This window comes from Erythrolamprus reginae, chromosome 1, assembly GCF_031021105.1.
Source record: "Erythrolamprus reginae isolate rEryReg1 chromosome 1, rEryReg1.hap1, whole genome shotgun sequence".
Lineage (NCBI taxonomy): Eukaryota > Metazoa > Chordata > Lepidosauria > Squamata > Dipsadidae > Erythrolamprus > Erythrolamprus reginae.
The window spans coordinates 375,264,690-375,281,804 of record NC_091950.1 but is presented as its reverse complement, the minus strand read 5'-3'; the positions used below and the strand labels follow the sequence as shown (position 1 = coordinate 375,281,804).

Sequence of the window (17,115 nt, the reverse complement as noted above, 5' to 3'; positions counted from 1 at the left end):
TATTTTCTACCAGTGAATTTAAACAGAGTATCCAGAAATGTTTTTCACTGATATTTATCTACAATCTAATTACAAATAACAATAAAAATTGATTGTTCATTCAGGGAGACATCCCCCCCCTTGCCTATGTAATTTTGTGCATGATATGACTGTGTATGTATTTTATATATTGGTTTTTTTTTCTTTTTAGACTTTTTAATGTAAAACTGTTATTTTAGATTTTAATTATTAGATTTGTTACCATGTATTGTTTTTATCATTGTTGTGAGCTGCCCCGAGTCTATGGAGAGGGGCGGCATACAAATCTAATTAATAATAGTAATAATAATAATAATAATAATAATAATTATTATTATTATTATTATTATTATTATTATTATTATTATTATTATTACAGAAATTTTAATAGAAGACCTGGGGCTGCTGGTCTATGTGAAGTAGATGGCTACAGCTAGTGATGAGGATCAGGGAACCATTTCTTTTATTATTTGTAAACAATTTGTCACATTTCTTTTTTCTTTAGTGACTGCATACAATAGCCAGCAAATACTGGATATTGTGTTTATCTTACGAGTTCTTAGGCTTATAAGAATTATCGACAGCATCCAAAGGTAAGTGCTTTTTAGAAGAACACAAATTGTCCGCAAATTAGAACAGATGGGGTGCAGTACAGGATGAATAATCTCAATTGGCTTTCTCCATCCTGATTATTTTCAGATGTGTTGGATTGTGACTCCTAGCCATCAATAGGCATCATAGCTGGGCATAAGGGAGTTGCAGTCAAATGCAGTTATGTGAGATTGGAGAAGGATAATTCAATAAGTGACATGTTGATACCATGTTTCCCTGAAAGTAAGACAGTGTCTTACTTTCTTTTTATCCCCAAAAGCCCCACTATGTCTTACTTTCGGGGTATGTCTTATATTGGGAAAAAATTGTTGAATTTTTTGTTTTAACCATAAAATTAACATTTAGACACGGTGACGTATGGAGAGGGGGACCGTGCGGACGTAGGCAGGAGGCGGCGCGCAGCTAGATGAGAGGGAGGCGGCAATACCCCCGTGTTTCCCCGAAAGTAAGACATATGTCTTACTTTCGGGGTACGGCTTATATTAGCCGACCCCCCTGAAACCCCCGATACGTCTTACAATCGGGGGTGTCTTACTATCGGGGAAACAGGGTAGTGCACAACTGAATGATGAAAGGCAACAGATGGCATGTAATGAAAGCAACCACATGGATAAAAAGGTTGAAAAAGTCATGCCCTCTAACAGAGTGAAAGTTTTCATCAAACTGGCTAATTGTGGTTTTTTAAAAAAAGCTTACCTCTTTTTCCATGGTGTTTTATGCAGTATTTCTTTCCAGGTTCCGTGTTATTATGAACACACTAATAAACATTGTGCCTACGATGCTAACCTTTGGAGCACTAATTTTGGTAAGCAGTACATAATAGTTGTCCTTCTCCTTGCTTCTCACATATAAGTAAAGGCAGGTCTTAAGTTCATCTCCAATGTTTCCCATTTAAAGGAAGATCAGAGCAAGTGATGGAGAAAGATCTTTGACTTCCTGAGTAGCATTTGCCAGTCAAAATACAGTGATACCTTGTCTTACGAACTTAATTGGTTCCAGGACAAGGTTCGTAAGGTAAAAAGTTCGTAAGACGAAACAATGTTTCCCATAGGAATCAATATAAAAGCAAATAATGTGTGCAAATCCTTCAGGAAAATCCCAAACTTTAGAAGGGAGGTGAACAGAGGGCAGGGAGGAGCAGCGAAAGGGGGCGGGTGGAAGAAGCAAGGCTAGGCTAAAGGGTGAGTGGGAAGGAAGAAAGGCAAGGGGGGTGCCCCTCCCTTTTCTTTCTTCAAAAGACACCCTTTCAATGCCTCTGCAAGCACTCTGTTCTCCTAGCTTTGTTAATGCAAACTGTTTCCATCTCCAAGCCGCCCCTCCCTTTTCTTTCTTCAAAAAAGAAAAAAAAAGAAACCCCTTCATCCCAGCAGTAGTGGCTTGTGTTCGTAAGGTGAAAATAGTTTGGAAGAAGAGGCAAAAAAAATCTTAAACGCTGGGTTCGTATCTCGAAAAGTTCATTAGAAGAGGCGTTCGTACGACAAGGAACCACTGTATTTGGTTAGACAAAGAAATATTCTCAATGATAGGCAATCTCAGAGCATCATTATTACTTGCTTGATTATGTCAGATGTTGTCAGATGAAGAACTGTGACAAGGGTTGGCTTATGCATCTGCTTGAATCAACCATAGCTCCATCTGCAGTATGACTCATTTTTAATAATACTGACTCGTGGCCTATAGACTAAAGGTCGAGATTTTTAAATGATATGTATTGTCCTTATAGCTTTTCAGCATCCTTCTGGCAGTTGCTGTTCTTGGCTCTGTTTAAAGATCTGAAGGTTAATTCTAATGTCTCCTGCATGCCAGTAGTATGCTCTGCCAGGACTGTGTTTGTTTTACAGAAAATTGAGATGAACAACTTTCACTTTAGAGGTAGAGATAGGAAAGACAAAATGCTCCACTTTTGACCTAAAATTGAGCAAGTATTTATAATTACCTATAAATGCTTGATTATGGGAAGATTGGTTGCTGAGTAGATATGCAGAGGATCATGCTGGAAGAATAGTTCCCCTTTTAAATTAAAGTCAATTATTTTAATTCCATTTTAATATGCCAGAAGAAAATGGTAAAGAATATGATATCTCTTGTACTCCACTTAGGAGAATTCATAATTATGGCTGAAAATTATACTTTGTTTATTATGGATGTAAAAACTTCAGAAAATCTTCTGAGATCCATTGGTGGAATGGAAGAAGAACTACATTAAGCTGAGTTCATTGTCATAACCATAGTTTGCTTATAGCTTGCTGAATAAAAATTGGTTGAGTTCATAATGCATATTTGTTCTGTCGGGCTCTCTGGTAGACTTCTCCCAAAAATTCACAGGTACAAATTTCAGACACACACACGTTTGAAAATTCAAAACAATGTTCTTTATAATGAAAATTCACTTAACCTAAGCCCTCTTTTGGTATAGCAAAGAGCACTTGTCTCCAAACAAACTGGTAATTTGTACAAGTCCCTTATCAGTTCTGTGATACTTAGCTTGCAGCTGTGAGGCAATTCACAGTCCTTCTTCTTTCACAAAGTGAAACACACTTTGCCCTGGTTTAGTTTCAAAGCAGGGAAAAATCAGCACACAAAAGGTCAAAGTCAGTAAAGCAGTCACGAAACACAATGATCAGATAATCCTCCACAGTGGCCAAACCCACAGGCTGCTCTTTATAGCAGCCTCACTAATTACCACAGCCCCACCCAACCACAGGTGGCCTCATTTTCTTTGATAATAATCTCTCAGTTGTTGTTGCCTATGCATCGCTCTCCGCATGCGTGGCTGTATCATTAACTCTTGTTCTGCATCCAAGGAGGAGCTAGATAATTGATCTCCTTCTGAGCTGTCTGCCACTCTCCTCCTCCCTGTCACTCATGTCTTCTTGGTCAGAAGAGCCTTCATCAGCAGATTCCACCGGGGGCAAAACAGGCCTGCAGCATATGGATGTCTCCCCCACATCCACAGTCCTTGGGGCAGGAGCTGGGCCAGAGCTAACCACAACAATATTAAGCCATGGTATATGACTGACAAACCTTAAACATCAGGTTTGGACCATAACGTGCTACATCAAAACTATATTCACAATATTGTGTGATTCAGTGTTGCATAAAGCCAGAATAATTGCCATTTTAAGTGATATCCTTATGTTCCATCAAAATCATATTTGGAGGATTCTTAAATCTACCAGAACAACAGAAGGGGAGATGGTAGAATCAGAGAGAGTGCACTCAGCATAAGATCACAGCTTTAACATACAGAAATTCCTTTTCATTTTTTGAAGAAACCTATCCACAGTAAATGGAGTGAATGGCATTTTCATTAAAAAAAAAACCCTATATGTCGTATCAGGCTGTTTTGTTGATAATCTGCCTACTTACTCAAGGAAAAAAACAACAGCAGCAAAAATGGGGAAGCATGCTAAAGGGATTGTTAGAACGGGTGGTTGGGGACATTCCAATACATTGATCTCTGTGAATATTTATAACCAGGCTCTGGATGTGAATTCTTGTTTTGTGCGAGTGCCTATGGTGTGCTTTCTCAAAATTCTAGATGTGTCCCTGTTCAGAAATTATCTAGTGATTGTTAGTTAGTGACAGTGATAAAGAACAAGCTCTCCTGCTCAATACATTTTGCCTTTAATATAAACTTATAAACTAGTATAAGAAACAAATCGATATCTTCTTCTTTTGTCAGGTGGTATATTACGTATTTTCCATCATTGGGATGGAAATCTTCCATGGGAAAATCCAATTCTTTGCCGGAAACGCTACCTCACCGCACGCCAAGTACTGTGGAAATCCTGTTTTGAGTGGAACTACATTTGCGCGAGCCAAATATTGCAGGAATAACTTCAACGACATCGTGTCTTCTTTTGTTGTCCTTATGGAATTAACTATTGTCAACCAGTGGCATGATATCCTTTTTGGACAGCCATTGTAAAATACAGAGATAAAGATTCGGCTTTGAGAAGGCTTGAGTTGCCAAACATAGTAGGTGCATCTGTGAAGGAAGCTTCCAAAAGAAGAAGCACTTTGATGATTTCATCAAATCAGTTTATGCAGCCTTTACTCCCTGAGCTAGAATGTTTGGAAGAAAGTGTGTGTGTTATATCTGTATATGTAGGTACACATTTGCCTTTTCTTTTGAGCTCTCCCTGGAATTGCCAGCTTTATTATTATAAGGCAGCTTTTGAAGACAGTGAGCAAAAGCTTCTGATAAAGCTCAGAGGGCTGCTTTCACAGAAGAGGTCTTAAAGTTGTTGTTAGAAAACAGGATAATGAAAGGCATTCAGAATCATTGTTTGATCATCCCTGGTCCTGTGAGAATGCAGTTTCTCTAGAACCAGGCTTTTGATCAAAAGAAGTCTTGATAGATTTATATAACTATGAAATGCACATATGGTAGCTACTTCCCTTGTTCTCCTTAATATTGTACTTCTTGCCAATGGATTTGCCCTTGTGACTCATGAGAGTGCAAAGCTGTTTTTCATCATCTTTCACATTGTTGTGGTAATTATGATTATTAAGTAAGTCTACCTCTTTATGGTCAAAACATTGGAAAGTTTTATTTTTGCATGCACATTTTTCAGAAATTTGAAATTGTATTCGTTTATGGAATTTATATACCACCCACATTTATCATAACTATATACTAAGTGGAGGATATAACTCTTATATGTTTAGCATATACAACTATATGCTGAATGGAAATTACCTGCCTTCTCTTAAACACAAGCTATTACAGTAATACCTCGTCTTACGAACCTAATTGGTTCTGGAAGGAGGTTCGTAAGGCGAAAAGTTCATAACACGAAACAATGTTTCCCATTGGAAACAATGTAAAAGCGATTAATGCGTGCAAGGGGGGGGAAAAAACCCAAAATGGCGCTCCGCTGGCCGCCACCGCCCGGCTGTCACCTTTTAAAACAGCCGGGGGGCTTCTCGGCATTCTCCCAAACCCGAACCCAAACTTTTCGGGTTTGGGAGGCCGCCGAGAAGCACCACCGCCCACCTGTCACCTTCTTAAACAGCCGGGGGGGCTTCTCGGCATGAACCCGAACCCACCCAACCTTTTCGGGTTCAGGTTCGGGAGGCCGCCGAGAAGCGCCGCCGCCCGCCTGTCACCTTCTTAAACAGCAGGGGGGCTTCTTGGCGTTCTCCCAAACCTGAAAGTTCGAGTTTGGGTTACGGAGGCCGCCGAGAAGCGCCCGGCTGTTTCAGAAGGTTGCAGCCAGGCGGCGGCGCTCAGCGGAGCGCTGTTTTTGCAATCAGCGGTGGCGTTTTTGGCCGATCTGGAGGCTGGAAAGGAGGTGGAGAATCCCAATAGGGAATTCCATGGGTGGAGCTTTGACGTCACGAAGACATCCTTCCTGGTCAGCCGACACGTGGGGTAGTTGGTTCCATAGAGCCAGGGCAAGCATAGAGAAGGCCCTTCCCTCTGGTCCCGCCAACTTACATTGCTTAGTCGATGAGACCTGGAGAAAGCCAACCCTGTGTGATCATATTGGTCTCTGGGAGGTATGCGGCAGGAGACAGTCCCATAAATGATCTGGTCCTAAGCCATGTAGGGTTTTATAGGTGATAACAAGAACCTTGAATTGTAACCGGAGACTAATTGGCAGCCAGTGCAGCACGCGGAACATTGGTGTTATATGGGTGTATCTAGGTACACCCGTAACAGCTCATGCGGCTACATTCTGGCCTAACAGAGCCTTCGAACACTCTTCAAGGGTAGCCCCATGTAGAGTGCGTTGCAATAATCAAGACGGGAAGTGATGAGGGCCTGAGTGACCGTGCATAAAGCCTCCTGGTCCTATTATTATTATTTATTATTTATTATTTATTATTTATTATTTATTATTTATTATTATTTTATTTTATTTGTTTTATTTTATTATTTTATTATTTTATTATTAATTATTAATTATTATTATTTATTAGATTTGTATGCTGCCCCTCTCCGAGGACTCGGAGCAGCTAGTTACTAGTTAGTAGTTTGACATTTGGAGAAGAGTATCTAGTATTTCTGGGAAGTCACAGAATCTTGATCTGCTCTTTCTGCCTTTCAAATTCAAATAACAACCATAAGTCAATGTTGCATTGTCTGCTACATATTTCCTTCCATATTAGATCATGAAATTTTGATACAAAAAAAGTATTCCCAAACTCTTTTTTATTTGCATAATGGAGGAAACATCATCCTTTTTGTAATTCATGATGATAGTACTTGGGAGAATTATTCCTACCCATGTATTATTTGCCAGTTTTATTCTTTGCCAAAGTGGAATAAATCGGAATCTAAAAATTTAATCCATTTACATACATTTTTATTTTCCATATTTTGCCTCTACATTCTTGTAAAGAATTGAGGGATTGTATGATGTAGAGAGGTTGCAATACACTGACTAATCCTTTTTTTTTTTAACTAACTAAATAAAACCTAAGTAAAACCTCTTCCTGAGTAAGCATAGATAAAAGCTTTGCAACCCTATTCTTTTTGAGGGCTGTTCATATTACAGTAGGCCATGCTAATAGCAGATTATAAGAAGCTCTCTTCTGCCTAACACTATTTTTGCTCATTCTAGTACTAAATTAGGGTTGGCCACACAATCAGCCCTATGTTTACCCTGGAGTTGGCATTTTACCAGCCTATGGAGTGCTTCCCAAGGGTGTGGGATAAGCGGATGCTACTTGATGGTGTTTCACCTATCTGAAAATTGTACGCTGGAGAATCCTGCCTTTTTGTCCAATGATAATTCACATCCACGCAAATTGCCTCCTAAAGAAATTGTATCATACTAAGGAGATATTGATCGATGGCGTTTGAAGTGCAGTGTCTCATGTGACATGTTTGATTTGCAGCATCTTTGTAGCATTCATTTTGGAAGCATTCTTTGTGGAGTATTCTATTGAGAAGAGTGAAGTTGAAACTACAATTGAGAAGAAGATTCAAGAACTTGGTATAGGAGTACAAGAGTAAGTAAATCATAACATTCTTTTTAGTGCCCAAAGCAGATGATTTATGAAGTAGTTTTGGTAGAATTCTTGTAACCTGTAAATGTTTTCTCTGGGGACAACATTATCTAAAATATTATATGTAGTAGTTAAAACAACTTTTTTTAATGTTATGAAACTAAGACTTTCCTATTTGGCATTCTGTTCCCACAATGGGCAACTAGTTTCCTAAGAGAAGTTTATTAGCTAGACATCAGTACAATAGCAGTATTACTCTACGCACCACTGTTTCTCAAATAGTGGGGCAGGCCCCCCTTGGGATGGCATGGAGCGATGCCAGGGGGCGTGTGACCCCGGGGAAAACATTACACCCCAATCATGCTGATAAACCGCTTGTGTTTTTAGTGAAAACATGCTGAGTATTGCAAATAATCATCCCAGCAGAGGGGGGGGGAATGTTTCCTTCTTCCTGGGGTAGGGGTGGGCGTAACAGAAAATAATTGATAAACACTGCTCTACACTAATACAAACCTGCTGCAAAATATTTTATTTATTTATTTATTTATTTATTTATTTATTCATTTGTCCAATACACAAATACATAGGAAGAAAAATAGACATGTGATAATATAAAAGAGGGTGAAAGTAAACTTATAAGGCTACCAGAACTTGGCTGCAAAAATTACAAGTGACCACTAGATGGCAAAAGAAGACACAACAATCCTTGACGTTCCCTGCTACTTAATGGTTTCTTTGAGCCAAGGTGGCCCACAGTGCAATATGGCAGGCTACTTCTGCTGACTGCCAGCTGACTGCAATTTGGCAGTTCAAATCTCACCAGGCTCAAGGTTGACTCAGCCTGCCATTCTTCCGACATGGGTAAAATGAGGACCCAAATTGTTGGGGCAATATGCTGACTTTGTAAACCACTTAGAAATGGCTGTAAAGCACTGCGAAGCAGTATATGCTCTCGAGTTTAATTGCTATTGCTATTTGAATTGTAGCTACCAAGCAAAGGTAACCCTAGCAAAATGGTTAATAGAGACTGGAGGCTAAATCACGTTATAGAAACCATTAAGTTTGAGTAATTGTCTATCTGCAATGCGGCATGCAAGTGGCTTTGGGCAGAGTAACGGTAGGTATACTGCTCGAGTATTCCTGGACACAGAGCTTTCTATGAAAATATAGAAACCTGCTTCGGGTAGCTTATCAGCTAAGGCAGTGATGGCAAACAGTTTTTTCCTCGGGTGCCAAAAGAGTGTGCGTATGCATTATCGTGCATGTGCAAGTGCCCACACCCCTAATTCAATACCTGGGAAGGGCGAAAACAGCTTCCCCCACCCCTCTGGAGGCCAGAAACGGCCTCTTTCCCAACTTCTGGTGGACCCAGTAGGCTTGTGTTTCAGTTCGTAAAAATGGTCTCCCCCATTCACCTGGAGGCTCTCTGGAAGCCAAAAAGGCCCTCCCGGTGCCTCTGTGCAAGCCAAAAATCAGCTGGCTGGCACACAGAAGCACGTTGGAGCTGAGCTAGGGCAATGGCTCACGTGCCAGGAGATATGGCTACCTGTGCCACTTGTGGCAGCCATGCCATAGGTTCACCATCACTGAGCTAAGGCTTTACCTAGAAAAACAGTCCTCCAACAAATAAAACATCTTGGTTTGGATTAGTCTAGATCAGTGATTTTCAACCTTTTTTGAGCCGCGGCACATTTTTTACATTTACAAAATTCTTGGGCACACCACCAACCAAAATGACACAAATCTAATAAATAAATACATACATACATACATACATACATACATACATACATACATACATACATACATAAATAACCCCCTCATATATACAATCCCATGTAACATCCCCTTATAAATACCTGTACAGTCCCCTTATAAATACCTGTACAGTCAATCATCAATCATCCCTTCTGAAATTTATACCACTGTCTCATTTCTGGGTACTTCTCCTGTCTTTCCCCCTTTTCTCTCTCATGTTTCTCATTTCTCTCTCTTCCTCCCTTTTTCCCTCATTCCTTCTCTCCCTCCCTTTCTATTCTCTCATTCCCTTTCTCTCTATCCTTTCTATCTCTCACTTGTTCTTTCTCTCCCTCCCTTTCTGTCTCTTTCCTTTCTCTCATTCCCTCTTTGTCTCCTGGGGCTGACTGCGCCTGCCCTCCACCCCCCACTGCGGAGGGAAAGCATTTGGCATCGGCACCGCCAACCCCCCCTCCACGAGCAGCAAAAGCCTCAGCGATGGAGCCGAAAGGCAAACGGCGTGATCCGTCACTTAGGCTTTTGCTGCTCCTGGAGGGGGGGGAGGATTTTCTCCTCCCCACCCCCCAGCAGCCAAATGTCGCTGAGGCTTTGGGCATCGGCGCCTTCCCCTCCACGAGCAGCAAGAGCCTCAGCGACGGAGCCGAAAGGCAAATGGCGTGCCCCGTCGCTAAGGCTCTTGCTGCTCGTAGAGGGGTGGCGCTGATGCTCCCTCTCGCAGCCCCCATCTCCCAGCGACCGCCTGGGGCCGCTGCAGCTGGCCCGCTCCCGCTCCCACCGCCAGTGCCCTCCCGCCGGGCCCAAAGGACACTTGTCGCCGACGCCAGGAAACTCCAGCTGGGCGGGGCGCTGCCGGTGCCTCCGAGCTCCCACTCGCAGCTGTCCCCCGGCTCCTGCCCGTTGCCGCGGTTTCTGGCGCTCTCCTGCTGGGCCCCAAAGAAGGAAGGCAGGAAAAAGGAGGCGCGAAGAATCAAGCTCTCCTTTTTCCCGCCTTCCTTCTTTGGGGCCCAGCAGGAGAGCGCCAGAAACCGCGGCAACGGGCAGGAACTGGGGGACAGCTGCGAGTGGGAGCTCGGAGGCACCGGCAGCGCCCCGCCCAGCTGGAGCTTCCCTAGGAGCTTGGCGGCACACCTGACTGTGTCTCACGGCACACTAGTGTGCCGCGGCACACCGGTTGGGAAACGCTGGTCTAGATGAGTCAATATTATCAATATTAACTGTTATGTTTTTTTAGATTGTTGAGAACCTAAGTTAGTACATTATTGTTGTGAGCCGCCCCGAGTCTTTGGAGAGGGGCGGCATACAAATCTAATAAATTGAATTGAATTGAATCATAAGATCTGCTTTCTAAGATCTGCGTGTTTACTTCTTCTAAAATGGACCTTGGTTCACATATCACTCTAAAGCGTGGTGTGTTTGGCTATTGTTTTATGGAATAAAGGACAGTTGTTATATTCATGTTTGCAGTCATATTGTCAATATATTTAACCAAACGAAAGATAAATCATGGTTTAGCACATATTGTGAGCGCAGGCTTATTTTATGCTATTTGCGTTAGCTGCTAAGTGGCTCTTGGCATACGATCTCAGTAGACGCTTTGGTGATGTCACATGCATGACATCAGACAAATTATGTCATTTATGTTATGTCAGCATGACACATATAGCTTTCCCCTCCTCCCCTCATTTGTTTGCCCTCTGCAGCAGTATCCATGACACACTGGTAAAAAGAACTTGAAATCAAAGAGATGCTTTTTAAAAAGTCATTTCTAAAAAATGCACACAGTGTTCCCTTGATTTTCGCGGGTTCGAACTTCGCGGAAAGTCTATACCACGGTTTTTCAAAAATATTAATTAAAAAATACTTTGCGGGTTTTTTCCCTATACCACAATTTTTCCCACCTGATGACATCATATGTCATTGCCAAACTTTCGTCTGCCTTTAATAAATATTTTTTTAAATAAACTTTAATAAACAAACATGGTGAGTAATAATCTGAATAGTTGCTAAGGGAATGGAAAATTGCAATTTAGGGGTTTAAAGTGTTAAGGGAAGACTTGTGATACTGTTCATAGCCAAAAATAGTGTATTTACTTCCGCATCTCTACTTCACGGAAATTCAACTTTTGCGGGCAGTCTCGGAACGCATCCCCCGCGAAAAGCGAGGGAACACTGTATATGTATTAAGTAGATGGGTTGTTTTTTTATAGGGATGACCTTTTTGATGGTAGATTGATAGACAACCTTGAAACCAGTGAAAATGATCTTGGAAGTGAAGAGGGAATGGCAGTGAAGAAGAAACCTAAGGCGTTGATGTTTAAAATTGCCTCCAGAAGTAAGTGTACTGTCATAGAACTTGTGTTTATTGGTAGGCACGGAAAAATAATAATTACTGTTAGGTGCAAATCATCATGCTGTGTTATATTGTAAGATCTTATTGGTTTTTCTCTGTGGAGGGGAATCATAAATCTATTTCCTCAATTGCATTGCTCCAAACAAGTTGGAAAATTCCCATAATTCTTAGTTCAGCTAAGAGTCTTGATTTTTGAAAACTCAGGGATTTTCTAGACAAGAGTAAAATGGAAAAGCCTATGTAAGTAATATCAATTTTTCTCTATGGCTTCTTCTTTTCCTTTTTTTCAAAACCGCTGTTGCCCCCTTGCAGCGACAGGAGCTGTCAGCTCTGCTCCTCTTGCTCTTCCAGGTTCTGGCGCACTGGCCACCTGGTCTTCACATGCGCGGAAACGCCAGAAATGTCACTCACGCCCTCATCACCTCGAGGCTCGACTACTGTAACGCTCTGTACATGGGGCTACCTTTGAAAAGTGTTCGGAAACTTCAGATCGTGCAGAAAGCAGCTGCGAGAGCAATCATGGGCTTTCCCAAATATGCCCATGTTACACCAACACTCCGCAGTCTGCATTGGTTGCCGATCAGTTTCTGGTCACAATTCAAAGTGTTGGTTATGACCTATAAAGCCCTTCATGGCACCGGACCAGATTACCTCAGGGACCGCCTTCTGCTGCACGAATCCCAACAACCAGTCAGGTCCCACAGAGTGGGTCTTCTCCGGGTCCCGTCAACCAAACAATGTTGCTTGGCGGGACCCAGAGGAAGCGCCTTCTCTGTGGTGGCCCCGGCCCTCTGGAACCAACTCCCCCCAGAGATTAGAATTGCCCCCACCCTCCTTGCCTTTCGAAAGTTGCTTAAAACCTACCTCTGCCGCCAGGCATGGGGAAACTGAGATACAGTTCCCCCAACTGATTGGTTTTTTATATAATTGGGCTTTTAACTGTTTTTAGTATTGGATTTGTTATACTGTATACTGTTTTATTGTTGTTGTTAGCCGCCCCGAGTCTGCGGAGAGGGGCGGCATACAAATCCAATAAATGAATGAATGAATGAATGAATGAATGAATAAATGAATGGAAAGAGCGGCCGCCCGGTCCTCATGCACACGCTACAAAGTTGATCTTCTGGTCTTCACATGTGGATGTGTGCCAGAAACCGGAAGATCATCTTCCCAGTTTACATATGCGTACTGGGCAGCTGCTCTTTCAGTTTCTGGTGCTCCCCCACGCGTGAAGACCAGCTGGCTGGCGCACCAAAACCCAGAAGAGCAACAGATGATGGCTCCACGTACCCAAAGAGATAGCTCTGCATGCCATAGGTTTGCCATCACGATTCTATATTTTTGCTCTTCCATTTTTTACCCCAGTATCCCCTTCTGTTATTTGGTGAACTTTATTAATATACTGCTCAAAAAAATAAAGGGAACACTCAAATAACAAATCCTTGTTCTGAATGAATGCAATATTATCATTGAACACTTTGTTCTGTACAAAGTTGAATGTGCACAACAGCATGTGAAATTGATTGTCATTCAGTGTTGCTTCCTAAGGGGACAGTTTGATTTCACAGAGGTTTGATTTACTTGGAATTATATTGTCTTGTGGGGATATAGTTTGTAGCGTCCATCCTGTTCACAAAAGGAAGAAACCACAAAGGCTGATCTGGCCAAAACCAAATGGTAGATATCCCCTATCCCAGGGATGTCAAATTCATGGCCCGCAGGCTGAGTGCACCATGTGCTGGCCATCTCCACCCCAGTCATGATATATTAAAGCATGTTTGACAACTCTATTCTCCTTGAAACTGTACTGTATGGTTATATCTATGGCTTTTAGTGTTGGGTACAAAGAATGGTCATGGTATTGATAGCATAGGCCAGTGATGGCGAACCTTTTTTTCCTCTGGTGCCAAAAGAGAATGGGCGCACACTATTGCACATGCGTGAATGCCCATACCCATAATTCAATGCCTGGGAGGGCGAAAACAGCTTCCCCCACCTCCCTGAGGGCGGAAATGGCCTGTTTCCCAATTTCTAGAAACAGGAGACTCGTGTTTTGCCCTCACCAAACTCCAAAGGCTTCCCTGGAGCCTGGGGAGGGTAAAAACACCCTCCCCAGTTCCCCCAGAGGCTCTCTGGAAGCCAAAAATGCCCTTCCAGAGCCTCTATACAAGCTGAAAATCAGATGGCTGGCACACATATGCATGTTGGAGCTAAGCTAGGGCAACTGCTCATGTGCCAGCAGAGATGGCTCTGCATGCTACTTATGGACCAGTGCTATAGGTTCGTCATCACTGGCATAGGCTGTTTTAGTCTACAACATAGCTGTTCTGCCCCAGTTACAGACCACAGCCAGCACGAGTCCACAACATAATTCAATACTGAGTAAACAGTCTTGTAGAAAACAGTCTTACAATGGTTGGCAAAATGCCAAGAATCATTTTGCAGGGAAAATGCCAAAGGAGAGAACAAGAGCTGATCAGACATTTCTGGAGTCAAGACATGAAGGAATAGGAATGAAGTTGTTTCCTGCAAATTGCTTCCTTTGTTGTCATTCCTGAAATAGGCTAGGGAAGTGGCCAATTACTCCCAAGTCTTACACCCGAGGAGACCTCCTCCCTGAGAACCATTCCTGCCTTTTGGCAGGTCTGCGTTCCCATGCATTGAGAATAGGCTCGTCCTCTTTTCCTCATCACTGATGGGAGCTACTTGAGGTTCTGAAGGCCCTGGCTGAAACTCCACCTCTGGCACTGAGTCCTCTCCAGATGTCTTCACTGTCCGACTTGGGTGCCAGTTCCACAGGCCGCTGGCACATCACCACATCAGCCTCTTCGTTGTTGGAATCAGCTACCAGGTTCACGGGCTGCTGGCAGGCCACAATACCTTTGCACAATCAACCAAACAAAAATACATTCCCTGCTCATATTTGTGAGCCACGTTAAGTGAGAATCAGTAGCTTGAGTTACACAGTACCTGGAGAAGTTCAGCTAATTGATTTGTTTTTGGCCTCAGGATACAGGACTGTGGATGCCTTACTCCAACGCATGTTTGAAGCAGAGATAGCTCCAGAAGAAGAAGGTCCTTCCCTTGACGAGATCTTAAATCTGTCCCCAGATGAGACCTACCCAGGGAACCCAGCTTTTGATCGGGTTGCGTAACATGGAGTATTAGTGGAAATAACTGGAATCTTTTTGAAGCAAGTCACCTATTTTAATCGTTCTCTATCTCACTAGGTACCAGCTTTAAGCTATTACTGGTCTCTTCTGTTACTTGCAACTGAAAGATTAATGGTGCTGTATTCAAGTTCTTCCCTCTAACGAACTAATCACTCAAAAGCTTTAATATGTACAGTATATAATAGATGAAATGCAGTATTTTTTATAAATTGAAAGCATATTGGATATGTTTGAATTTTCCTACAGGCTTAACATATTACTTGGATACCTATTCTTGAAAGTTATATTACTGAACGCAGCTCTGTTCATAAGCTAGGGGGAGGATTGGGGAGGGGGGGGTCACATTATCAATAAATTTAAGGGAGATATCAAGTAATAAAGCAAGGGCATCCAATGCTACTTACTATTGTTCTTCATTCATTTACCACCATCCCCATCAAAGTAATGGGCTAACCCTTTGTCTTTACTTACACAGTAGATCCCATCTCTTTTCGAAAGCAAAGTATATAGATGCACTTGACCAGGGGTCCGAAACTTGACAACTTTTAAGACTTGTGGCCTTCAACTCCCAGAATTCTGCAGTCAGCCAAGCAGGCTGCAGAATTCTGGGAGTTGAAGGCCACAAGTCTTAAAAGATGTCAAGTTTGAAGACCTCTGCACTTGACAATGAAAGTAGATCCATGTCTGAGTTACTTTAAAATGAGCCGAGGTGGCGCAGCAGGTAGAGTGCTGTACTGCAAGCCACTGAAGCTGACTGTAGATCTGAAGGTCAGCAGTTCAAATCTCATCACCGGCTCAAGGTTGACTCAGCCTTCCATCCTTCCGACGTGGGTAAAATGAGGACCTGGATTGTGGGGGCAATATGCTGGCTCTGTTAAGAAGTGCTATTGCTAACACGCCTGAGTCTAAGGAGAAGGGCGGTATAAAAATCGAATGAATGAATGAATAAATAAATAAATAAATAAATAAATAAATAAATAAATACTTTACCATGGTCAGTTTAAATAAAGATAGTATTTGACTCCTAAATATCAAGTATTCATTCACATAGTTAAGGAGCTGACACTGCCATTAAGTTCACAAAATGATGTGGTGGGGATGTGCTTTTTTTTTATTTTTGCCACAGGGAGTAGGGGTTTTTTTGCATTGAACAACAACACACAGCACAGAGCAGGAGATATGAAGTGCAGATAACAAACCCATAAGAGACACCATGAAAAAATATTGAACAGCGATGAAAAGAAAGGAAAGAGATGGAGATAATGAGACAAACTTAAGTCTTCCGAAAGCCAAGACGAGGAAATATGATGAAGTGTACATAGCGTTTGGCTTCACTGTGACTACGGTGGGAGAAAAGGAAAGACCGGTATGTTTACTGTGCCTAAAAATGTTGGCAGCAGACAACATGCAGCCAAATAAATTAAGGTGTCACTTAAACACATTACGCCCCAATCACACTGATAAGCTGCTTGAGTTTTTTCAGCGAAAATGTACCGAATATTGCAAACAATCCTCCCGGCACAGATTTGGAGTGTGAGTGTGTAAAATGTTTATTTCTTCCTAGGCATGGCGTAACAAAAAATAATTGAGAAGCACTGACCTCAGTGGAACAGCTCTTAAGAGGTTGAAAAGAATTATAAAAGCCATGCTCTAAATCAGTAATGGCGAAACTATGGCACGGGTGTCACGCAGAACCATATCTGCAGGCACGTGAGCCGTTGCCCTAGTTCATCTCCAACGTGCATGTGTGTGCCGGCCAGCTGATTTTGGGCTCACAAAGAGGATACCTTTGAAAAGTGTTCGGAAACTTCAGATCGTGCAGAATTCAGCTGCGAGAGCAATTATGGGCTTCTCTAAGTATGCCCATATTACTCCAACACTCCGCAGTCTGCATTGGTTGCCGATCAGTTTCCGGTCACAATTCAAACTGTTGGTTATGACCTATAAAGCCCTTCATGGCACCGGAACAGAATACCTTCGGGACCGCCTTCTGCCGCACGAATCCCAGCGACCGGTTGGCCTTCTCCGGGTCCCGTTGACTAAACAATGTGGTCTGGTGGGACCCAGGGGAAGAGCCTTCTCTGTGGCGGCTCCGATCCTCTGGAACCAGCTCCCCCCTGAAATTAGGATTGCCCCCACCCTCCTTGCCTTTCGCAAACTCCTTAAAACCCACCTCTGCCGTCAGGCATGGGGAAACTGAAACATCTCCCCCTTGCCCATGTTGTTTTGGTGTTAGATTGA

General features: G+C 42.5%; 1 protein-coding gene across 2 annotated transcripts in view; it reads left to right on the top strand.

Moving 5' to 3' along the window:
- LOC139157651 (two pore calcium channel protein 1-like) overlaps nucleotides 1–15,273 on the top strand; it is a 42,826-nt gene extending 27,553 nt beyond the window's left edge. For both annotated transcript variants that reach the window (XM_070734648.1, XM_070734649.1), the window contains exons 13-19: nucleotides 524–611; nucleotides 1,366–1,435; nucleotides 4,316–4,535; nucleotides 5,057–5,147; nucleotides 7,483–7,596; nucleotides 11,559–11,683; nucleotides 14,711–15,273. In XM_070734648.1, the coding sequence (XP_070590749.1) occupies nucleotides 524–611; nucleotides 1,366–1,435; nucleotides 4,316–4,535; nucleotides 5,057–5,147; nucleotides 7,483–7,596; nucleotides 11,559–11,683; nucleotides 14,711–14,856 (854 nt within the window). In that variant the 3' untranslated portion in view covers nucleotides 14,857–15,273. The remainder of the gene's footprint in view (nucleotides 1–523; nucleotides 612–1,365; nucleotides 1,436–4,315; nucleotides 4,536–5,056; nucleotides 5,148–7,482; nucleotides 7,597–11,558; nucleotides 11,684–14,710) is intronic.
- The last annotated feature ends 1,842 nt before the right edge of the window (nucleotides 15,274–17,115 follow it).